Genomic DNA, 24,513 nt, shown 5'->3' on the forward strand with positions numbered 1-24,513 from the left:
CCGCCAGGCCTAGGCTGTGCAACTGCAGGGTGAGCTGTCTGCCCCTTCCCCTGGTCCATCTGAAGAAATGATGGGTGCAGACCCCACATCTGAATACAGAATTGGAAACCCAAAGTTAGACCTTAAGAGTCCCCTCCTGAAAAGGATTGATGTCTGGGGCGCAGCCATGCAGTACCAGAAGTCAGCATCCCACGCTCCAGCAAGCCGAGGCCAAGACAGGTGCCGGGGGCTCACTTCCTTAGCAAGCAACACCGTGTGCCAGCTCGACACAGCACTCACCCGGGGGCTTCCGCATTCATGGAGAAGCAGATTAAGACGGCACAGAGCTGGGAGTGTGGTACACAGGCTGGGTGCCGGCAGCCACTCCCCCCACCCCATCAGTCCACGCTGTGCCCCCAGTTACTGCTGCCTGGGAACCAGGACTCTCACAGGACCCTGCCACCACTGCGGGACACCAGGACTGAGTTTGCAGCTCCCAGAACCAATCTGCAGAGTGAACTATGGCAGCTCTGCTCTTCTCTCTCAGCCTTTAATTAATTTATTTTTAAATTTGAAAGGCAGAGTTAGGAGAGACTGAAATGTCCCGTTCCCCAAATGGCCGCAGTAGCCACAACCAGAAGCCGAGCTCTTGCTGCCGTCCAGCACCTGTGGGGTGTTCTGCAGCAGAGGACGTGGCAAGCTCAGCTCACTAACGCTGAAAACACGGGTATTTCCTCTGACTACAGGGAGTGAAGCTAGAAAGCTGTCACAGAGAAAAGCTAAGAAATTCAGATATGTGAAAATCGAGCAAACTCCCTCAGCCAGGAGATCAAAGGATAAATCCTAAGGAAAATTAGAAATACCTGGAGATGAATGAAAATGAAGAAACACAATCAAACTTATGGGTGCCAGGAAAGCAGTGCTGAGCATGGACAGCTGCAGGCCCAGCAGCCGACATGTGTGTGGCCCATGGCGGGGCTGGGCCCAGCCTCCACTCTTCCTGTGACACAGCAGTCATGGATCCCAGAAGAGGCCTGACCAGGGCTGTACTGCTGGTTTCAAATCTCACAGTCTAATATAACCCCTCAGGGACTAGATAAACAGAAACAAACTAAATCCAAAGCTGGCAGAAATAAGCGAGCATAAAACCAGATCAATGGCTTAGTGCAGTAGCCTAGTGGTTAAATCCTTGCCTTGCAATGTGCCAGGCTCCCATATGGATACTGGTTCCTGTCCCAGCAGCCCCACTTCCCACCCAGCTCTCTGCTTGTGGCCTGGAAAAGCAGTCGAGGACGGCCCAAAGCCTTGGGACTTTGCACACATGTGGGAGACAGGGAAGAAGCTCCTGGCTCCTGGCTTCAGATCGGCTCGGCTCTGGCCACTGCAGCTGCCTGGGGAGTGAGGCAGTGGACGGAAGGTCCTTCTCTGTCTCTCCTCTCAGTAAATCTGCCTTTCCAAAAAAACAACAACAAAGAGATCAGCAAGATCTCTTTGCAAGATCTCTGTGGAACTGGGACATAAAAGGATTCCAAGAGTCCCATGAACAAGGCGATTCGACAGGAGCAGACATGCTTTCCAGGACCTGATGTAGCTGCAGCTAGTAAGGAAACAGACTCAGGCAGAGCTGAGGTCAGCTGGCTCCCTGTACTCTAGCCAACCTCCCAGGACAAATTTGCACAGTTCTCAGATTTTTCCAGAGAGAGATGTAGCGGAAGGGCTCCTCCTACCTTGTCCCGTATGGCCACAAGGACCCGGATACCAATGTCAGACAAGGAAAACCATGGATACCGCCCAGCCTCTGTGTGGGGTTTACCTAGGGAAGGGAGGGCGTCTCCCTCCCCCCAGGCCTCCGAGAGCTTCCTGCAGCCAACTGGGAGGCTGCGACAGTGGGCAGACTGCTGGACAGAAGCCGCCGGGAGGCAGGAGTCATCTCTGCAGCTGCAATGGGCTCATGGGGCTCGCCCCCAGATGGAAGGCCACCTGCCATACTTACAAGTGGCTGGCATGTCTCAGCAACACCATCACCAGGGCCTTGTCAGACCAACACAAGAAAGCCACCACCCTGAGAGCCCGTCAGCACAGGGCGACTAAGGGGACATTCTTGCATATGCTCCAGCACGGTGGGCCTCGGAGACATGCTGAGTCTAAGAATCCAGGAGCAGAAAATTCACCCTGCAAAAATCCACCTCAGTGAGGCACTGAGAATGGCAATATCATGGGTGCAGAAAATCAGAACAGAAGGGACCACGGCCAGCGAGATCACGACGGGCAGCAGGACGTCTTTGGTGTATACCAAGTGCTGGCGGCTGCAGAAGCGAATGTGTACTAGGCGCCCTGCGTGCACACAGGCCCGTGGTGCGTGCGTGTAGACCGGGCGCCCTGCGTGCACACAGGCCCGTGGTGCGCTTGTAGACCAGGTGTCCTGCGTGCACACAGGCCCATGGTGCTGCGGCGTGGCATTAGCTGATCTTTTTTTCTCCTACATTCTGTGCCACGCCTTTCGCGAGACACTCCCCAGTACTGCTGGCCACCAGCTGCAGCTGGCAGTCTCATTTCCATGGCAGAACGACAGACGCCGCCAGTGTAAAGTTGTGAGTTTATTGCATATGTAACCAAATGAACCTGACCTCCGGCTCTTGCCTGCTGTGCAGTCACTGTTTGCTTTGTGTTTCCACATTAAATACAACTATGATTTCTTTAAATATGTTTGATTTTGACGTAAAACAACATTAGTGTACAACTTTCACAAAATAAATCAGCAATAAAAACAGTGGGAAGATTAACAAGGATAGCAACAATACTTACAAACAAGACATTACAAAATAAATTAAAAATACATTATAAAGTGGTTGAGAAACAAAAATAAGCAAAGTTTTAAAAATTCATACTATGTTTCGGGAAGGCTGCCGTGGGACACACACCTGGCTGCAGGAGGGGCAGATGTCTGCCTTCCTGGCCTCTCGGTGGAGGATCATCTGCCCTGGGTGCGGCACGCACAGCTGAGCTGGATTGGTTGCCCTGGCCTGGGGCAGAGTCTCCACTGAGCCCCAGGACTCCAGCTCCTGGACAGCGGGCATCCTGCCCCAAGCAGCCACCTCCCCCACCCACAGGCTGGCAGAGCGCTGGTCGCTGCATCCCTGAGTGTCGGCTGGCAACCGCTGGTGAGGGCAAGCCTATACGTCAGGCCTGGAAGCTCTGGGCAGAGGCAAGGGGGCCAGTGGGACAGCTGGGCCCACGAAGGGCACAGCAGGCGAGATCACGGAGACCCATTGAAGGGGGCAACCAGGAGCTTGGACCAGTGGCTCGCCACCGTGTGTTCTTTGTGGTGATTTGAAAGGACCAAACCATGGTAGGTCTAAGCCACGGAGGCGCAGAGGTCTATTTGGAAAGGAGTAAACCAGAGCTCTGGAAAAGCCTGACTCCCACAGCCAACAGTGGTGCCAGGTGAAGTGGCAAACCCAGAGGCTTGTGCAGGCTGGGAGCCCCAGGATGCAGCCTTCTGCACCTGGCGCACCTCAGCAGCTCCTCCCAGCCACTCCTCCCTACAGCACGCAGGTAGGTTCTTCCCGTCCAGTTCCCAAGGGAGATGGACAGAGGCACTGGAGCCACTTTCCAGGCCATCTGCACAGCATCGCAGTGAGTGAGACACGCCGTGAGTCAGCTGTGGCAAGGCAGAGTTGGGAACAGAGCCCGCAGAGGGCCAGACTTCAGAACGATGGAACCTTCCACATCAGACCCTATCTGGGCCCCCTCTCCCCTGGAAAGTGCAGCACCTGCAACCACTACAGCTCCCCACATGGAACTGCAAACTGCTTCCTGGTCAAGCAGAGAACCAGCTTAGGCTGCAGTGGGGCAGTATGCGCTGCCGGCACAGCCCGAAGGTCCCACAGCAGCCAGGACAGAGGCGTGGCCATCCCACAGGTCGTCCTGAGCTGCCTCAGACCCACAGTGCACACCCAGTGCACTGCCAAACTCAAACTGAACAGTAAAATGTCTTTGTAAATGAACTACCCTGTACTTTTCCCCACCCCTGCTCAGAAACAACAGCAAACAGAACCTTCCAGGGGAAACTGGCTGCTACTGTCTGCTAAGAAAGTTGGGCTGACACCAAGCCGCTTTGCTGAAAGAAAATACTGTTTGAACTTTTGTGCAAATTGGAAATGGATTAGAAACGCAGGGGACAGCCTGGCTTTGGCCTTGCTCGTCCTGTGGACACACAAGATGCATGGGCAAGTGGATTTAGTAGAAGCTGTCACTGCCCCTGTCTGCTGCTGGGCCAGGTGAGGCTATGGTGGTCTCCCGTCATCACACGTGACATCCACGCCCCACTTTGTGTGAAACTCTACCTCTGGGCTGACTACATCATCATTAGTGCTCCTAAGCTGCTCTGCATGACACCAGCAACCATGGTAACAGCCTCATCGTGTTAGCTAAGCTCTCAGCAATGACCACAGATACACGTTAATACTTCAAGCAACACCGTCAGTGCTGGTTCATGCACAGCGCCAGGACCACCTGTGGATGGCTCTGGGATCACTTCCACAGCAAAGTGGAATCTGTGCACAAGACATTTTCCAGCCAGGACACCCTGCAGAGAACCCCCGGCCTCGGTGCCAGTGGATCAGACACCTTTGCCTCTCACAGGGACGTGTGTGTGGCCGACACCCAGCAAGCATCTGTTACCCAGTGACTGCAGTTAGCAATCCACCTGCCCCAAGGGCAGAAATGGGGGCTTGAGCTCAGGTGCCATCCACACGGCTGCTGGCTGGACAAGGGGCCTCGGGCTGTCTGTGGAAGGAACGACACCCGCTACCAAACCCTCAGTCAGCTGGGCTTGACCCTGCGCTATGGCGGAGGCCACCCCCGAAGAGCATCCTGTGTGACCGAGGCCGGAGGCTAAGCCTGGCCACGTTTTATTTGATGGGTGATGGAGGGAAAGGAGAACTATTATCCAGGAGGGGTCATGGGGGGAGCCACTGACCAAGGTCCCTGCTCCTTCCCTCCCTCCCCCAGCGAGGAGGAGGAAAGACAACCATGTCCCTTGGGTTATCTGGAATCCCAGGGCCTCGTGCTGTGCAGGAGGCGCACACTGGTGACACTGGGCTGGTGGGTGTGAGCTAGAGTCAGTGCCTTTGGTTGCCTCTCACTCCACGGCGAAGCCGCAGGTCTCCTCCACTGCCGTCAGCAGTTTCTCGTACAGCTTCTCATAGGACTCGTAAGGCACAATGTCAATCCGGTTAAAGCTGGATAGGAACAAAGGGCCCAAGTCACTGCTGCACCAGGCCAGCCCCTGCAGGGCACGGAGGGCAAGGACAGGCAGGTGATCCCTTCCTGGGGGCAGAGGGGAGCCCCACACCCACTGTGGCCAGTGCTGAGTGTCAGTCACATACAATCAAAGAGATCTCTAACACTGCTCCTGCCAACTGGCGGGGCCGAGGAAGAAGTGCAGGGAGATTCTTGAACCACAGAACAGATAACCCGCCTGAGCCCGCAATGTTCAGGTACTATGCAGTATTAGACCTGGGCATCTTCAAGATGCAAACTGGGGACCCCGCAGTGTTAGATGAGGTGAAGAGCAACAAACCCAAGCCACAAATGGCAGTTTCCGCGTGTGCACAGGGATGTGCAGCCAGGCAGGCCCTGGACGGTGGAGGCGGGTGTGGACCTAAGCCAGGGGACCCAGCACCAGCAGCCAGCATGCCCCTCACAGCACACTCATTCACGCTGACTTTGACAGTGTCCTCAGGGCCCATGACAGAGTACTTGTCCCCTTGAACACACATGAGACAAGGTGTTCACGGAAAGCAGCAGGACAGGGTGGGAGTGAGCACCCCCAGGATGGTTGAGCGGCCCGGGGTTCTTACCAGGTATGTGCCTTGGGCAGGTTGTCCGTGTTGGTGTCTATCAGGTGGATGGTGAACAGCTGGGGCCCTGCGGCGCCTGTGGAACCTTGCAGTAGAACATTCTAGTCACTGCACTTCCAAGGCAGACACCCAGTCCCCAGGGTCATAGAGGCCACATGGCAACAGAAGCCTGTGCCTGGTTTGAAGACACACCCAGGGTGGCTATAGGCTGCTCAGAACATGCCTGGACAGCCCAGGAGCAGCAAAGACAGCTAGAACCCTTCAGCACACCTGACCACAAACGGGAGCTGGGGATATCCAAGGGCAAACACTGTATGCCCTGGACTGGGGCCCTTTCCTTGCTCAGGCCTGGCCAGGGCTAACTGGCACCTCCCCGCCTGCCAATGTTGCAGGTCCCGAGGCTGGAGAGGCCCCGAGGCTCAGTGACCCGTGACCCTCATGTCCGCACAGGGACAGTCAAGGCAGGTTCTTTCCGAGATGCTGCCCGGCTGACGTTGCTGGGGAGGGACCATCACAGACCACAGTCACAAACTTGAGACACCATAAGGTGACTGTATTATTGGCATATGACATCATAAGGTGACACTGATACAGCAGTGCTGGGGTCAGGACAGGGCAGTAGGCTGAGCCTACCTCCTTTCACAGGGTAGGAGGGTAGTCAAGGCTCTCTGTGGTCACTGAAGGGATTCTCGCAGTCACACTCTGCAAGCCCCAATTCTCCAGGGTGCCTGGTTCACATCCCTGCTCACGGCTCCCTGGGCATCTGTCTTCTATGCCAGGGTCACTCCCACAGAGGGAGCTAGGTCTGGGAGCAGGTTGGCTGGCTGAGGCTCAGAGGTCAGGCAGGTGATGAGAAAGCAAGATCATAACACAAACTCTGGAGTCCTGCCCCGGCTGCCACCACACTATTTTTTCCTTAGCGATAGAGTCCCATGATCCCAACGGGTCCCAATTTCCCCACCATGTAAGCAGGACAGCTCCCAGTTGGCCAGCTCGCTGGGTTAAGAGGAAGAAAGAACAAAAGCATTTGGCCAGTCACCAGGCGTCACCATGCCAGATGGTCAAGCAGATGGGGCAAGCCTAAAGCCTCCTAGAACTCCTGCAGAAGCCAGGGAGCTGGGACAGCCCTCCACCCCCTTGGCAGTCTGCAAGACCAGGGTGTCTGGTTCTTGCACACCTCTGCTGGGCCCTTCAAAGGCCATGGAAAGTGGGGTCAGAGGAGGAGGGAGTGAAATCCATGCAACTTTTCACAATAGGCATTCCCCTCATACTATGGAAAAACAGTTTCTGCAACAAAATAAAGTCACACTTTGGATTCCACTGTTCCATGGACTTCTCTGTCTACGCTAAGCCAAGTTCAGCAAGGGGGGCTATGGTCCGCAGTAGCCCACTTTGGCCTGTCCACTAGTGCCAGCATTGCTTGCTAGCCACAGGTATGAGGCCTCACCCGGGTTCACTCCTTGGCTTGGTGGAAGTCGTGAGGAGTGGGTGCCCTTCTGTTTGGTGAGGATCCCACTCCTGCTTACAGAAGGCACCTGCCAGGTGAGGGCGCCACAGACCTAAATGCCAAAAGGAAGCTTCCTGGAGGAGCTTTCAGTCAAACAGCCCTTCCCGACACACCCAGGACACCACGCGCCTGACACAAGTCAGTCACCTTGCAAAGCCTTGAAGCCCTGGAGAGGGATACGTGTAGATCCCGTCACAAACTGCAAGAGCCGCGCCCTCCTCTCCTCGTGGAAGGTCTCCACCGCCTGCCAGAACCATCGCACGATGTTGCTGTCGGCTACACAGTGCTTCAGCTGCGTGCTTGACTTCCAGTCATTCAAGTCAATTTTGTCCAGGCCGCCTATGATCAGCTGTAAAGTGTTCCAAGCTGAGTGATCCAGCAGCAGCTGGGCCTGAGCCCGCGTTGGCACATGCCCCAGTCCAGGGGAGCAGCCGAGACCTTGGCTCCCAGGGTAAGTATGGTGGCAGGCAGAAACCCACAGGGTTCCAGGGCCTGGAGCCTAAGGCCTCTGCCTGCTGCCACCCGGGGTCTGTGGGAACAGCTGCAGAGGTGGCGTCAGAGCCCAAGGCTGCAGCTTTCGCCACATGGTGGAATGTGACATCAAAGACCCAACTATGGGTGGCAGTCCCGTGGTCTCCCAGGTCTCCCAGGTCTCAGAGCCACAGGGGGTGACCGTCAGCTCCATGGGGAGGGGCAGCAGAGCAGCCTCCAAGACTTGTTGACAATGTTTACTCCGGGGCTGCTACCCGGCTCGGGAGAGCGCCCACCGTGGCTGTGGCACAAGGACTGTGACAACCATAACTATTCCACCCCAGACCCCGAAGACAGAAGCCCCCAACACCCTGAATGACCTCCACAGAAGCTCCGGACTGCTTGCTGCCAAGAGATGCTCTCCTACCCACAGCACTGCAGCCTGGCACGTTCTGCCAGGCGTTTGAGTGCTCCCAAAGCTCCCAGGGCAGGCGGGGAGGCAGGCCTGACAGCCTTGCTGGCCGCGTGTGGCACACGCACCTCTACTTCCTTCTGGTCAAATGGCTTCAGGAGGTGCTGTGGGATGAGCTCGCTGAAGCCCTTCTGCAGGGCTAGGAACTGGGCCTCGATTCCACACATGAACCTCCAGTTCACGTACAGCCTGTAGGGACAGCCACAGGTCAGAGCTGCCCCCTCCCCACTAGTGACCGTGGGCAACACCCTTCCTGCAACAGGGCAGACCTGCTGGCTGAGAGCCCCTGTGCCCTTCCCCCGCCCTGCTGACAGAGGGGTGGGCATACACACTGAGCACGGGCACTCCTGATTCCCCACAGGAAGCAGCAGGGGAGGCTGAACCTGCAGCTGCACGGCACACCCCGGCCTGCGTGCTGCTCAACCCCAGACTGCCTGTTCACTCCTGGGCTCACCACCTGGTCCCCCCCACCCACCAGGCCCCACCAAGGAGCTGCCCAGGCCATGTCTACAGGTGACCTGCCGCCATTACCCCACGTATTCCTGCTTTTTTTTTTTTAAGGTTTATTTTTATTACAAAGTCAGATATACACAGAGGAGGAGAGACAGAGAGTAAGATCTTCCATCCGATGATTCACTCCCCAAGTGAGCCACAACGGCCGGTGCACGCAGATCCAAAGCCGGGAACCAGGAACCTCTTCCGGGTCTCCTACATGGGTACAGGGTCCCAATGCATTGGGCTGTCCTCAACTGCTTTCCCAGGCCACAAGCAGGGAGCTGGATGGGAAGTGGAGCTGCCGGGATTAGAACCGGCGCCCATATGGGATCCTGGGGCATTCAAGGTGAGGACTTTAGCCGCTAGGCCACACCGCCGGGCCCACATATTCCTTCTGGTTCTCCTCAGTGACGGGCACATTCCTGCCATCAGGCTTTAGCTCGTGCTGCAGGATGCGCCCGAAGGCATTGTGCTCCACGCAGAATGTGTGGTCCAGGACTGGCGTGATGTCATTCTCTCTGTGGGAGGAGCCCAGGGATATGGTCAGTGAGGTCCGGCCACCACCAAGCAGTGAGGGGAGCACTGACGGGACCACCCAGCATGGGGAGATATTTGGGGTGCCAAGGCTGGGTGAGGATGGGAGGACAGTGCCCAGGTCTTGCTGTCTCCACTACTTCATGACTGACATAGGTGAGCTGACAGTCCAGGGAGGTCGGGGCAGGAGCCCCCAGCAGACACCCCCTTCCGCACCCAGCAGGGCAGTTTCCCCCAGTGCATCAGGAACCAACACAGGCGACAGGGCAGGGTCAAGGAGTTTTCTGTGGGTAAGTCCCCATCCTGCCCCCTGTATGCCTCACATGAGGAACAAACCAAGCACCCGAAAACCTCTCATCTTTGCATTGAGTTTTCCTACAACCCTTCTGAATTGTGTATGCAGGTGTGAATATATGCATGTGTATGCACACACACACACACACACACACACGCACATTATGGAGCTGAGCCAGTGCTTGGGAAGCTGGTACTCCACACGGGAATCAGTCTTGTTTGGAGTTGAGCATGCTGAGCTGAGTCAGTACTCACAGAATCCACACCAAGCTCTTATGCAGCTCGGGATCCACCGACTCCAGGTCAGACAGTTGGATGGGCTTCCCCAGCAGCTGCTTGTAGAAGGGGACCGTGAAGCCCCCGTTGATGTAGTGTCCATGGAACACAGCCAGGCCCATGATCCGGCCCACAAAGTGGAAGTAAGACAAGTGGTCCTGGAGGGGGCGCCAGAGGACAGGAGTGAGTTAGGGCATAGGCTTCCCATGGCTTCTCCAGGCTCCTGCAAGCACTGTCCCACAGGCAACCAAGGGTGGACTCAGTGATGCATGGGCTGTGCTTATGGTGAATGAAACAGAACACAGTGAGGCAGCCACAATGCAGAACGAGCCTCTGGTCTATGCAAGCCTCTCTTCAGAACTGCTAAGTAACTCAGGTGAGCAGGTTAAACTGTGACACCCAGGGGGCTCTCATGGCAAAGTGAACTCGGCCACTGGTCAATGCACCTGCATTCCATACCAAAATGTAGGTTCAACCCCGGATGCTCCGCTTCTCACCCAGCTCCTTGCTAATGTGCCTGGGAGGCAGGCGATGGCTCACGAGCCTGGGCTCCCACCTGAGCCTCGGAGTTTCTGCCTCCTGGCTCTGGTTTCACCTGGAAGCTGGTAGGCATTTGGAGAGTGAACGAGCAGTAAGAAATCCTGCCACTCAGCCTTGCAGAAACAGATAGGTGGTTAGGCTGTTACTATTGTTATTTTATTATTATTATTATTATTGGTGCAGAGCACCTAGCTCAAACATTTCTGTGAATTAGAGCTGACGAGGGCAGAGAGTGCAGGACGGCATGCCCTGTGCCACCACATGCTGGGAAGCCGGCCCTGCCTCTCCTCACTGCTCTCCGAGAGCTCGGGAGCGAAAAGCCTGCTTCTCTGTCATCTTCCTCCATCCCACAAGAACAATGGACAAATGGGAGGCCCGGAGAAAAAAGGGGTGCAGAGTGAAGAAACAAGTGTGAGCCAACAATCACCCCCGACCCCCTGTCCCTGGAACTTCCAATCCCCTTGGCCGTCCCTTCATGTCCACACTGGTAACAGGCTCCTCCCACCTGGCTGTGCCCTGGGCACAGTGCTGATACAGTGGCCCAAGAGCCAGCCCAGGTTGCCATGCTGGTCTCATGTCCCAGCCACTGTCAGTGGCCAGAAAGACCCACAAAGGAACCATGGCCCTACTGACTGCAGACAGCGACAGCTCGGTCAGCAGCTGGGCACTGAACCCCCATGCTGCCTTGGATTGCCATTCGCTGTCTGCCCTCCACCCTCCAGGTTGTGGTGAGGCTGCCCGAGGCAGCCGAGAAGCGAGTGGCACACAGAGAGCCTTGGCATTCGCCCACAGCCTGCAGGCCTGCCCTGCCTTGCACTCACGGGGTTGATGGCGGAGTCAGGATTGATCTGCAGCAGGCAGCTGTTGTCCGTCGAGTACTGGAAGAGCCCGTAGTACGGATTCAGCATGTCATGGCACAGCAAATAAAGCCACTCCCTAGGAAGACAGGCACACCTCAGGGCCACGGCAGGCTCTGGCTTCCCATCCTGATGGGGCCGGCAATCTGCCCTGGAAGACCCAGGGTGTAAAGGCAATGGGGCCCCAGTCTGCGGGGACAGAGAGGGCACAGACTAGACAGATACGCCCAGGGGGAACCCACAGCAATGCGAAAAAGCTCCAGAAACCACCTGACAATACCTGGTCCCTCATACCCACTGCCCACTGCCCCAAGTGACCCACCCTTCTACATCTGTGGGCGGGGATTAGCTGTGTGGGACCAGGATGGCAACCAAGTCAGAGATGCGCTCCCTGCCCACACCTCCACTTGCTGCTCTCCAAACTTGGCAAAGCCATGCACCAGGTGCCACTGCTAACGGCATGCTCTGAGCTGACCCAAGTGGTCAGCAGGCAGCCTGAGTTGAGAACATGAGTGGCTAACTTGCATGCGAGGTTCTTGGTTCACTGTCAGGCTTTCTTCTTCTTGGTTGCGGTTTACCAATTTTCCACAGGATGGGACAAGTATCTGGTCTAACGACTACTATTGTACTACTACCTGGGTTCAGTTTCGAGTCCAGCCACCTGTGAGTGCAGACCCTGGGAGGCAGCAGGCGCAGGCCCAAGCACTTGGATCTTGGTCATTCAGCTAGCCTTCTGGCCCTGGGCTTCAACCTGGTCCAGCGCCAGCTGTCCCAGGCATCTGAGGAGTGAGCCAGCAGGTGGCTCACCTGCCTCCTCCATCTCCCTCTCTTTCTGCCCCCACCACCTCACTGCTCAGAAACCATTTTCTACAGGAAAATGCTCCGTATGAGGTGGAAACCTTCATATCTGAGAAGTGGCAGGGCTGTTGAGCCACAGACCAAGGCGTGCTCACCTTAATGTTCTCTTACATTCCTTTTCCAACATAAACATCTATCACTTATGTAACTTAAAAACATTAACTCTAGGAGTATTTGAATCTGCTTTGTGAAGTCCTTCAATGCCTGAGCAGTTCAGCTGCAGGGGGCAGGTTTGGGGTGCTAGTGCCACAGCACCAGTGCCAGAGCTGCAAGCAGCCTCTCACTCTGCCAGCTCAAACTGGCAAATGCTGTTTGGTCGGTAAACACATCAAGACAGTAGCCCCAAGTCTTATTCTGCAATTGTTAGTCTTTCAAACAGAAATGAGACAGAACAGGCGAGGAGAAGCACAAACGTAGAACCATCTGTCCAAGAAGACTGCGGGGATTAGGATGAACAAAACAAAGCTACAAGTCCTGCACAACACTGCGCAGCTCACGCCACAGAACAGGCCGTGAGCAGGGCTTCTGTGTCCACCCCACCAAGTTCCCCGGCTGGAGAGTCTTCACCCACGGGATTCTGATCCCCCCAGGTTTGGGAACTGAGACTGGAGAAGAACCTTTTGCAACAAAGCCAAGGACGCACAACTGTCTAGACAGGAAGTGATTAACAGACAAGCAAAAATTCAGCATGAGCCCGAGTGAGGCAAGGATGCATTTCCGTCCGTCCTGGACATGGTGAGAGAAGAGCTAACGAGACAGGCAAGAGAGCGCGGACGGAAATGACTGCCACGAAGCCTGGCCAGCTCAGATTCTCACACTGCATGGCAACTAGATACATGACACAGGGGTCTGCAAAATGTTTATGTGAAGTGCGTGCGAGAAAAAAAGTAGATTTCAAGTTTCTGCAATAAAATAAACCTCTTTGGAGCCCACTTGAACAGACTTTCTGCAGTACCATGTACAATGTCATCTGAGTTCCTCTACAATTCTAGATTAAAAAAATTTTTTCTTGGAAAGTTGGATATACAGAGAGGAGACAGAGAGGAAGTTCCCCAAACAGTCACAACACCCAGAATGGTGCTGATCTAAAGCCAGGAGCCAGGAGCTTCCTCCAGGTCTCCCACGTGGGTGCAGGGTGCCAAGGCTTTGGGTTGTCCTCGACTGCTTTCCCAGGCCACAAGCAGGTAGCTGGATGGGAAGCGGGGCTGCCAGGATTAGAACTGGTGCCCATATAGGATCCCAGCACGTGCAAGGTGAGGACTTCAGGCGCTAGGCTACTGTGTCATGCCTGTTCCTCTACAATTCTAAGTGTAATCCTGTTCAGACACAAGGGTGGTGGCCAGACCACGCAGCAGGTGACCTGGCAAGGCCTCCCCGCAGTTTTCCACTCCAGCATCATGTTGATTAGGGGACATCACGAAAAGACACAGGAGGAAGCAGAGAGGGAAGCGACAGGAGCCACAGAACCACAGACCTAACTGGAGCAGGCAGGTGGCCCGGCCAGCAGGTGCTGTCTCACAGCGCATGTGCCAGGCTCCCGTATGGACGCCGGTTTGTGTCCAGGCTGCCCCACTTCCCATCCAGCTCCCTGCTTGTGGCCTGGGAAAGCAGTCGAGGACAGCCCAAAGCCTTGGGACCTTGTACCCGTGTGGGAGGCCCAGAAGAAGCTCCTGGCTTTGGACCGGCTGAGTTCCAGCCATTGTAGCCACTTGGAAGAGTGAACCAGGAGATGGAAGATCTTTCCCTCTGTTTTCCTTCTCTCTGTACATCTGAGAAAAAGAATGTAAATTCAATAAACATAAAATCTCTGGAAAAAAAATCTTATTCCAGAACAGCTGAGGTCAGCACTCACAGCAGGCTGTGACAGCCTCAGGGACATCAATAATGGATTGCTGGCCTGTGCCCAGGAAGAAAGAGGCAAGCAGCCTCTCTCTGAAATAATTCATTGAGGCCAGTGCTGTGGTATAGTGAGTTAAGCCAACACCTGCAGTGCTGGCACCCCCATAAGGGCACTGGTTTGTGTCCCAGCTGCTCCATTTATGATTCAGTTTCCTGCAGATGGCCTGGGAGAGCAGTGGACGATAGCCCAAGGTCTCGGTCCCCTGCACCTGACAGGGGCATCTGGATGAAGCGCCCAGGTTTTGGCTTTGGACCAAATCCAGCCACTAGGGCCACTGAAGTAATGAACCAGTGGACGGAAGATCTCTGTCTCTCCCTCTGCCTTCCAAATCAATCAATCAATCATAAAAGAAAAAAGAAAGGTGTTGCCATAGTTCTACTGAACTCCATGCGGGAGGCAGGATGAAGGACTCACCTTGCCACCCCGCCGTAGTCTAGGCTGTCCTCCCCCAGGAATTTCACCATCAGGCGCTTTTTCAAGTCTTTTGGTCGCATCTTCATTATCTGGCGATAAGACTCCTGTATAAAGAAGACAAAGTCTCAAAGGACAGTAATCCTTCCAGAAGCTCTGGATAATGGGGACCCGTTATGAAAGAGAAGCATCTGATACAAGGTGAGCCTTGTCAGGCTCCTGGGCTTATCTGCCATCTAGCACATTCCCGCACCCTTGCCTCGAGACAACAGAACAGTTCCAGCAGCACCAGGCCTGAAGGACCCGGAGCTGCCTTCGGCAAAACAACCAAGGCCCAAGGACAGCCGTGCCCTGCTTGCTAGCACTGTCTCCCCGTCGGTTCATTGTGCTGTGCTTGACAGACAGCTCAAGTGTCATAACCAAACTGAGGATGCCAGTCAAAAATAAATGTTAACAGAATCCTGGGGCCTGTTTTGGTGTGGAACCTGGGACGCCCAGCACATTTCCAGTGAGTCAAAAAGGGAGGCAAGGTTTCAAGGGCACACAGAGCAGCATGCCTGGGACTGGCACAGCTCCTGCCAGCCCACACTGTCACAGACACATCGTCCCAAGGGCAAGCTGCTCAAGTGTCTGCAGGTGTTTCCAGTGGCCAGGCAGGTAAGATTCCAAGTTTCACATTTACCAGAGGCCACATTCTGCCCACATGGGATGAGGAGAAAGGATCTGGCAGCAAACTCCCAATTTTTCAGCTCCTTTCAGAGTCTGCTCAATGGGCCATAGGACATTTGGCTGGCTTCTCCCACTCCCCTGTGGCAGCACCTGCAGAGCCCGGGCCACCTCCTGAGCACCCATCTGCAGACTCCACCCACGTCTCCAAGGAGGGCAGGTCATGGCCCCACACAGCAGGGGTTTGATTTTCTGGTCTTCTTTTCTTGAGGAATTCCTGTGGGGTCCCCTTTGCCACAGGGATGCTGTGTAAGGGTCTGAGGCCTTCCGGGAAACCACCTGCTTGTTCACGGCTCCTGGGCAGGAAGTGTCCTGGCTGGTAGACACATGGGCAGACTGCAGGAACTCACACCACACACAGCGCAGAGCAGGTGGTTCCCGCTGTGAGCTGGTGCCCGCTTCCACAGCCCCTGGCCTTGTGTCCCTTCCAGGTGACTGCAGGAGGAGCTGCACAGGCCCTGGCCAGGACTCACACTATTTCATTGTGTCATAAAACCAACACCTCAACTGCCAAACGGAAAGGGGTTCAGAGGACAACACCATGCATAATGGAGTCCGCGCCCATCAGCCCAGGCCTCTCCGCAGGGCTGAGCCCATGTCCACGTTCCCACACTCCACTCCATACCTCAAATATTTCTTCTCTGGAAACTTCGATGCAGCAATGACCAGCTTGGGGCTGCTGAAGCGAGAGCTCGTGTCTGAGGACTTTGAGCTTCTGGACGAGGTCACGCTCATGTCTCTGGGCTGGAAGCTCCTCATCTTCTCCCGAGCCTTCGCTGGGCAAGGGCAGTGGCTGGCTGGGCTCCTTGAGTTGGCACTGGTGACTAGAGAAGGGGCATGGCAAGGTCACCTCACAAGCAGTGGCCCAGGAGCACCCAGCAGCACCCTGGGCCACAGCGGCCAGGGAGCGAGCTCATTACCCAAGCGGGGTGTTCCCTCTGAGGACAGAATCACCAGGCCTGATGGACCAAAACGGCTGACGGCCCCGTGAGCACAGACCTGGAGCTGGAGCACATTCACAGAGATGCTCTGCATCTACCTAACACTTTGCACAGTCATTATTGCTACACATCAAGGTGGAAATGGCCGTCACCTGTCCTGCACCTGTCAGGTCAGGCAAGATGGGCCAAAGCACTGGGAAACGTACCTTGGCTGTGGAGATGAAGTGCAGTCGATGGGAGGCAGGGAGAAGGATCAAGAGCAGAGGGAGGCAGCAGGATGCTGGCGGCCACCCTCGTCCTGCTCACCAGGAGCCTCCCGAGCCCGCTCCCTGGGCACCAACCCACCGTAAAGCAAAAGGACGGAGCGGAGTGACAGAGGGCGGGGTGTCTGTTCTGCTCACATCAGCCCAGTTAGAGGAGCTGCGTGGGATGTTTCCTTCAGAGGTCAAGCTCATTCCCAGCCCCGAGTTACCTGGGATTGGCAGGAGCAGCGTTGACTATGGCCAGACCTTCTAGAAGGTGCTCTACAGACACTAAGGAGAACCCTCCCTCTCAGTCTACAGCCATGCCTCTCTTCACATGCTGCTGGGGAAGCTGCCTAACACCATCACCTAACGTTGTGAATTTCAGATGGCTGCATCATCTGGCCTCAGCACTACTAAGTTTAACACAGCATTTTGAATTGTTGAGCCAGGGTCGTGTCGTGGTGTAACATGCTAAGCCTCTACCTGCATTGCCGGTATCCCACATGGGCACCACTTTGAGTCCTGGCTGCTCCACTTCTGATCCAGCCCTCTGTTTACGGCCTAGGATAGCAGCAGAGGGTGGACTAAGTGCTGGATCCCTGCACCCACTTGGAAGATCTCAAGGAAGCTTCTGGCTCCTATCCTCAGATCAGCCCAGCTCCAGCTGCTGTGGTCACCTGGAGAGTGAACCATGGATAGATCTCTCTGTGTCTCCCTCTCTCTAACTGCCTTCCAAATGGAAATAAATACATCTTTTAAAAAGGCTGACATATACAATTGAGCTTCAAATAAGAGGCTTCTTTTTTTTTGGCTCATGTTTCTTGTCCAACTTCAATATGGGGAAGAAAGAAAAACATTAGCACAGAAAACCACTGAACTGTAAAGGGAAAAATTTAAAAAGTCTTACTTCATGATGTGGTGTAACCTTGGGTCTGTAAACTGAGTTGTTCGGTTATTATGGTCTACAAAATATATTCTTCCTGAAACCGTACTTCTCACTTCCCACCCTGGAGGCAGTGGTCCGAGTTCATCACAATTCACACTGTTAAGGTCTCTAACAAAACAAAACACAAGACACAGAGAGGGTTGTCCAAGCGAGCACGTAGGAAGAACATCTCGATGAGGTGCCTGGGGCCCCAGAGGTCCCCAGCGAGGCTGCAGGGCCCAGGCCTGCGTGACACAGAGAGGAACAGCCTACAGACCACAACAGGACTTTCCAAGCTGGTGACCGAGGGCAGGGAACAGGGTCTCTCCAGCAACACACACTATAGGAAAGAGTCCGAATCGTGGCAAGTGTCTGCATGCTATGAGAAACTGCCTGGAAGCAGACAGCAGCTGAAAGCAGTCTTCCCGTTTCTGGAGAGCGCAAGGCCCAGGAGGGAAGGATTAGCAGGCACTCAAACACTCCTGGTGCTTGGCAGCCGCACCAGCACAAGGTGGTCTCATTTTGGAGCTGGCTTTTTGTGGAGTATTTTCATCCTGGTCAGATGGCCACGCTGTGTTTCTGATCAAGAAGCTTCCCACCAGCACAGAGGCCCACCCTTTCCAGGCCCAGTGGGTCCTGCAAACACCTCATTTGTTCACTTGTTTGCTTTCATTCATTTATTCATCCATCTGCAGGTAATATGTCCACTCTAATCATAGACACTGAATTGTAAATACAGCATACACTGGGAAGTCCACACAGACACGAGGCCAATTCTCAAATGAAACCAATTACAACTAAAAATAAAATGAGCCTTACTAAATGCTAGCCTGGGGGAGTGGGACAAGCAAAATAAAAGGCAACTTCTCTTTGTTATGGAGTGGGGCAGGAGTCTGTCTGAGCTGAGCTCAGCTAGAGGCCTTGGAGAGAAAGCTGTGTCTGCCCCCGGCAAGGGCCTCCAAGGCACTAGGCAACAGGTACCTTGAAGTAGAAGAGAGAATGGAATTTCCACGTTGCTTCTTCAGCTCAGTAGTATGGAAAACCTCAAGCATTTACAGTAATGAGACCAGCTGATCACCGTTAACAACTACCATCTCATGGTCAACCTTGCTACAGATGTCCCTCCAAGCCCACCCCGGCCCCAATTTAGCAGAAGCAAATCCCAGACATCCATGTATTTTGTTCACTCATGTTTTTAGTTTCACATGTGAGCGTTCACGCCAGTGCCTTTCAGAAACCCCACCTTGGTATCCGGGGGTAGTGCTGACTCCAGTCTGTGTGTGCAAAAAGTAAACCTGCCCTTGCACTGTGGTCCTTTGTTCTGCACAAGAAATTAGGGGAGACAATGAAACAAGTTCAATGTCATGATCCTCTGGTGACCATCACACAGATACTAAGCGTCTTTCAATGTTCTTTAAAGCCATAAAGATGAGCAGGAAAAAGCTGCGGCTCACCTCAGCCCGTCTCTATGGGGTCTGAGCCCCATCTCAGGAACCAAGCACGTCTCAGCTGCCCGTGCCCTAGCCCCACCAGCCACCACCTTGGTAGGGATGCCTCGGGCACAGCCGCCAGCTGGGATGAAGCTCGTCCTTGGCTCTCCCTGCTGGGACCATCAGCCCTGCCTAGGCTGTCATAGTTCTCTCTGTGGCTCACTCCAAGCCCCATGCTGCACCCCCTGACAGACGCCTGGCGCGGTGCCCACCACTGCAATTCTCTTTGATGTTCACTTCTTTTGGAATATAGGAGATCTCATGAAATCCCGGCAAGTGCTGAGCACTCAAGGGTGGGTCATCGGTCACCATCTGCCTCCTGCCGCCACCGCACCAACCTCGGCAGTAGAGGTGTGTGCGCTACCACCATGGCTTAGTCAGACACACGTGCTCTGAGAGCAAGCAGAGGGCATTCGCTCACCGTAGCCTTTGGGCAGTGCTGGGGACTGGTGGCCGTGCGGCCGGTTCTGGGGCATCTGGAGCGATCCTCGCACCTCTGGGTTTCGCAGTCGCTGTGCCTGAAGTCTTTGATCTTGTCCTGGGGACTCCACGAACCTGCAGTTTCCTCCACCAGCAGCAGCCGCGGGGCCATCTGTGTACGGGGCTGGCTCCTCCATGAAGCAGCTGAGTGGCCTCCCAGGCCCCGATTCTTCGTACACGGTTCTGGGAGGGAGAAGCCCAGTAGGCAATGGAGCACTGTGTGAGGACCGAGGTTGCCAGCTTGCGCCTACATCTTCCATCCCCAAGGACGCCCCAGTTAGACACGTGTGGCCACAGGGCACCAGACACAAGGGCCAGTGGTCTCACTCTTGGCCAGGGCTCAGGGATGACAGGAAACCCACCCTGCCCCAATAGAAGCCTGGGAGATGACACTGCATTGTTCTTAATTTAAACCCAAAAACTCCATTTCCCTTTGTATTTTACTCTCTAATACGACTCCTGGTTATTTAAAATACTACTGTGACTTCAGGTGCTTTCAAAATGTGAAGGCAATTGCCTCTAATAGGCTATTTTCTCTTGTAAGCAAATATTTTATTAAAAATAAAATCTCTTACATTAAAAAATGCTAAATCCACACCCAGGATGAGGGGCTAACATCACCACTGTTCCAGCTCCTCCCATCCGCCGGCTTATCTGGAGGGCAATCCCAACGCCTGATCATCTCAGTGTAATATTTGAGAATAAGGATCTAAAGTAGAAGGACTTTCGCTACTGTCTTCACTAAAACAACGCATGATCATCTTTCAAAGTCCCCGAGTGGCGGTCGGTGTTTGAGCCAGTTCGAGAGTCTCATCAGCCAGGCCCCGCATGTGAAGCCTGCACGCTGCTCTTGGCAGCCATGTCTCTCATGCCACCTAGAGCAACTCCAGGTCCTGCAGAGGATCTGAGGTCAGTGGGTCAAGTGTCCTGGGGTGCCCCATTCCGAGTGTTGCTTACAGCATCTGCTGGCAGTTGTGGGACCTATTCCTCATCCCTGAATTCCCAGGATACCTGGGAAGGTGAGCTCATCTCTGCTGGGAGTGGTGCCTCTGCCAGAAATCCACAGGGACTAACACCTGTGACCCATTCAGTAAGGGGTGGCCTATGGGCTGTCCCCCAAGTGTCACTGTGAACTCCCAGATTTTTAACCAATTTGGGATGCTACAAGTCGCGTTATAATCCATATGGCTATGTAAATGATCCCATTCTTGGCCTCCTCTGGGCTCCCTCCCAGTGGCCTTCACAGCTCCTACTACAGGCCGGCAGCACATTTGCAGGCCCACGGAGTGACCCAGGCTGGCCCTAAGGCAGCAGAGCCCGGCCCTCACACCGCCATGGTCATACCTACCCTTCATTCTCCAACAGTCCCCTGCAGTCTACCACGGACCCGCCAGGGCCTATCCTGTCTCGAGTCTGTAAAGTGACTAAAACAGAAAAGAATAGCTTGTGTTAAAATCCAGTGATGTTTCTGCAACTGTAATACAGTGAGCTGTTGTACATTCGCAATTGATGGGCAGAATCAAATAAGAAGGAACATGTTCTCAAGCATACACACCCCCCCCTACCCTTCTCTCCCCCTCCTTCCCTCCCTCCCCCCGAGGCTTTTAAAGGGCACCACCACGGATGGGTAAATCGGGACATGCTTTTCGAATGTATAAGGGGTGGGGTGGGGGGAATCCCTGAGCCTGTGGAACTGTATAATTAAAAAAAAAGTGTGGAGGACAGGGTGTTGTGTTTCTTACACTCTCCATAAATAAAAGTCTCAGTGGCCTTGTCTCTTAAGTAGACTTTGACTTATAGCTTAACAAAGATATGGGAAACACTTTTTTTTTGGGGGGGGGGACACTTTTAAGATCTGCAAAGTCTAGATGAGAATCAAAATATTAATTCTCTATCATAAACAACAATAGATATAAAGTTGAATTCCATTGCCCACTCTCCTGCCGAAACGCTCTTGCACAAAAGCAAAAAGAAACCACACTGGCTTCTGGGACGCAGCCTTGCTGCTCCTTTAGCGTGGGTCCAGTCTAGTTAAGAGAAGGCCTAGAGGTCATGGAGCCTGTCATTCCAGTGGCTGCTGAGATGCTGCTGCCTTTGACTCCTCGCAAAGCTACAGTTAACACTGAGTACCCTCAAACACTAATGAAATGGGTCTAAGCCACTGAGCAGGCAGTTCCTCTCCACAGCTGCCTCTAGTCCGCTGGCAAGGGCAACACGTTTTAGGTTTTCATTCTAAGCAATGCAGCCCTCTGACTGAAGATGGTGCTACGTGCGATTCTCCACAAATGGTCTGTGCTTTTTATCAGGTCTCCCAGAAGAAACTGTGCCCCACTCCTGCATATGTGGCCACCATCCTGAGATGAACTACCCTACAATAAGTGTTTATGGTGACACTGGAAACAACCCGCTATCTTTCTGCGTCGGTGTCACATTAACTCCACTTTCAATGACAGGAGGAAGGGAGAGAAAATAAGGACCGCCCAGAAGGGCAGAGATGGCCCACATGTGCGCCGTCACCATCGTCAGGACTTGAGGCCTCTCAGTGACCAAGAACCCAACATTAAGGTCTCTGAAAGCATCTTTGTATACAGATGGGAAAGTTCTTACCCACTATTTGGCCATGGACTGCATCAGTATCTGAGGGATTTAGTTTGCATAGATCCAAACGCTGGTCTGCAAACAAATAATTCAAAACTTAACCCAAGGAAAGGTAGCTAAGGAGGGAGGCAGGAATTCTGTATTCGGCATTCAACAACAACCAATGTCCCAGAAGCTTCCTTCGGTTGCACTGAGAGGCAGACAAGCAACACGCCTTTACATCCGGTGTCTTTCAACCTGCTGACGGCGTTGGAGAGCAGCCGCACACAGCCCAGGAAGCCAGCTCCCTGCTTCTTGTGGATTTTCTTGTGGTTCCACACGCTGATGGTTATAGAATCTGTCTTCCCAACGTACCTGCAAAGAACAGATTCCTCTGACTCAAGAGACTTCTCAACGAGGATTTCTCACAGACATCTTAGCTGACATGACTTTGGGAGCCTTACAAAATAACACTGGCCCCGAGTGTCATGTGAGGAGACAGTCCATACATATCCACCAGCTCCAGCGGGCTGGCGGTGAGGATGACATGCAGTATGTAACAGCAAGTGTACACAACCATGTAATAATCACAATCCCATAAAGCAGATTTACTATACATTAACAGCTCCATAGGATGGTGACACAGTCAGGAATCTCTGCCAGTCAGGCTTAATAAACACAACTGGTTGGGGCTAGCACAGTGGAATAGCAAACTGATTTCCTTTCTCCAGTGCCAGCATTCCATGAGTGCCACTTTGTGTCTCCCAGCTGTTCCACTTCCGATCCAGTTGCCTGCTTATGGCCTAGGAAAGCAGCAGAGGCTGGCCCAAGTCCTTGGGGTCCCAGCAGTCACATGGGAGACTCAGAAGAAGCTGCTGGTTTCAGACTGGCTCAGCTCTGACCACTGCAACCCTATGGGAAGTGAACCAGCAGCTGAAAGAACTCTCTGTCTGTCCCTTTTTCTCTCTCCCTAAATCTGCCTTTCAAATAAAAATTAATAAAAACTACAAGGTTCAAGAGTTCATCGAAATGTAACAGCATGTAGGGGACCTGAGCTACAGTGCTTTTTTTTGCCCCTCAGATAAAATGACCAAAAGCTTGAAAAGTGTGAGTATCACAGCTAAAAAAACAAACCTTAGCAATCTATGAAAACGCCGCATGCAAAACCACCCGCTGGCCTGATCCTGTACTTAGGCAACAGAAACATTGCTTTGGCAATTCATTTTTGTAACCAATAAAGCTAGCAACCCTCGTCTTTTCTTTTAGTGCTTCTCTTGCAAAAGTAAGAGGTTCCCTTCCCTACCTCAGCCCAAATGACTCAGAGAACATTCAACTCACAGATCATAATGCTGGTTCCACTCGGGGTCCAACGTGTTCTTCACAGTGTCGGTTGAGTGGCACTGGCCAGACCCGTCCACGACGACCTTTGCAAAGGGGTTGGGGAGCCCTGGAGGAGACAGGATGATGCTGTGGATCCTTCAGGCAAAGATGACCCATGTGCCTTCTATCCTCTCAGTGAAGGGTTAGTCAACTGGCAAAGTAAGCAATTTCCACTTTACTTTCTATGTGTGACTAGCCAGGATGCCTTCACATTCAGCTATTGAGAGAACAGCAAACTATGAAATAGGGTTAACTTCAAACTTCTGTTCTGGATGATGACTAAGTGGAGGCTAACTGCACGAGGGAGAGAAGTCTGGAACTGTTCTTAGGTAGAAGTTATGCCAGTGCCCTAGATTCCAGCTACAGGTGGTCTCACTTCTGCAAGGAGGTGTTCCCCGAGTCTAACAGGAAACACTCCTCAGTGCTAGAGTAGGGATCAGACAGGTTTATGGGATCTGACAGGAGGCAAGGTGCAGAGCCTGTGAGACGGATCTGGAGGGGAGACACCACTCTGGGGCTTCCCAACTACCCAGCCGGAGCCTCGGAGCCCAAGCTTCCGGCTGTGCATGTGTGAATCCCACCACACCGGAGCTGAGCAGCCTTCCTGGGAGACCAGAGGTGGGCGCAGACTCAAGGCTGCAGGCACCACCTTGTTTCTTAAGCAACAATTCCTTCCTTCAAAAAGGGATTCTGTATGACAGAGCTTTCACACCGTGGCTTACTTTCTAAAATGTGATCAACACCTTCAGTCAAATGCAGCAATTTGATAGAAAACTATCTCCATTTGTATTTGAATTAAGAACACTTCACCCAGCAAAATGCAACATCCCATGCTGGAGGGGAGGCAGAGAAAACTGTGTGTGGCCGGCCACGGAGTGACAAAAGCTGTTGGCATGATTTATCACTTCTGTGTGTGGAGGAGGCAGCCCTGAGGCTGCATGCCCCAGGAGAGGACATTGGTCAAACCAGGGATGGCCACTCGGTAACGAGCAAGACTTGGAGAATACACACAGCTTTACAAAAATGTCCTGGGGACACTGCCCATAGGAACCAAGTGGGAGGATACTGAAAACTCGGCCCACGGCAGCAGACCGTACATGTCAGTCTGGGAGGAACAAATGCATCCTGTTTGTGCCCTAACTGAAGAGGAATGAGGTGTACCAACAATCAATAGGGTAGACCTCCCAACTGGCCCAGCTCACTGGGGCACTGGAATGCAACAGGCGCCCTGCTGATGGGTCCCCAACTGCTACACAAGGAGCAGCCGGTTTCAACAGGCGGATCACCCCCC

At 53.7% G+C, this 24,513-nt stretch overlaps 1 protein-coding gene across 1 annotated transcript; it reads right to left on the minus strand.

The window, feature by feature from the left end:
- Positions 1–4,330: 4,330 nt before the first annotated feature.
- Positions 4,331–24,321, minus strand: LOC101529259 (E3 ubiquitin-protein ligase SMURF1). Its single transcript, XM_058656928.1, is given in 18 exon segments — positions 4,331–5,222; positions 5,844–5,919; positions 7,498–7,699; positions 8,362–8,485; positions 9,172–9,306; positions 9,872–10,050; positions 11,254–11,368; positions 14,462–14,565; positions 15,810–16,008; positions 17,278–17,424; positions 18,539–18,554; positions 18,557–18,616; positions 19,207–19,448; positions 20,614–20,689; positions 21,873–21,938; positions 22,084–22,217; positions 23,181–23,289; positions 24,315–24,321. Coding segments are annotated over 18 exon segments (2,091 nt in total). The 3' UTR covers positions 4,331–5,122.
- Positions 24,322–24,513: the final 192 nt, after the last annotated feature.

This window comes from Ochotona princeps, chromosome 2, assembly GCF_030435755.1.
Source record: "Ochotona princeps isolate mOchPri1 chromosome 2, mOchPri1.hap1, whole genome shotgun sequence".
Taxonomy (NCBI): domain Eukaryota; kingdom Metazoa; phylum Chordata; class Mammalia; order Lagomorpha; family Ochotonidae; genus Ochotona; species Ochotona princeps.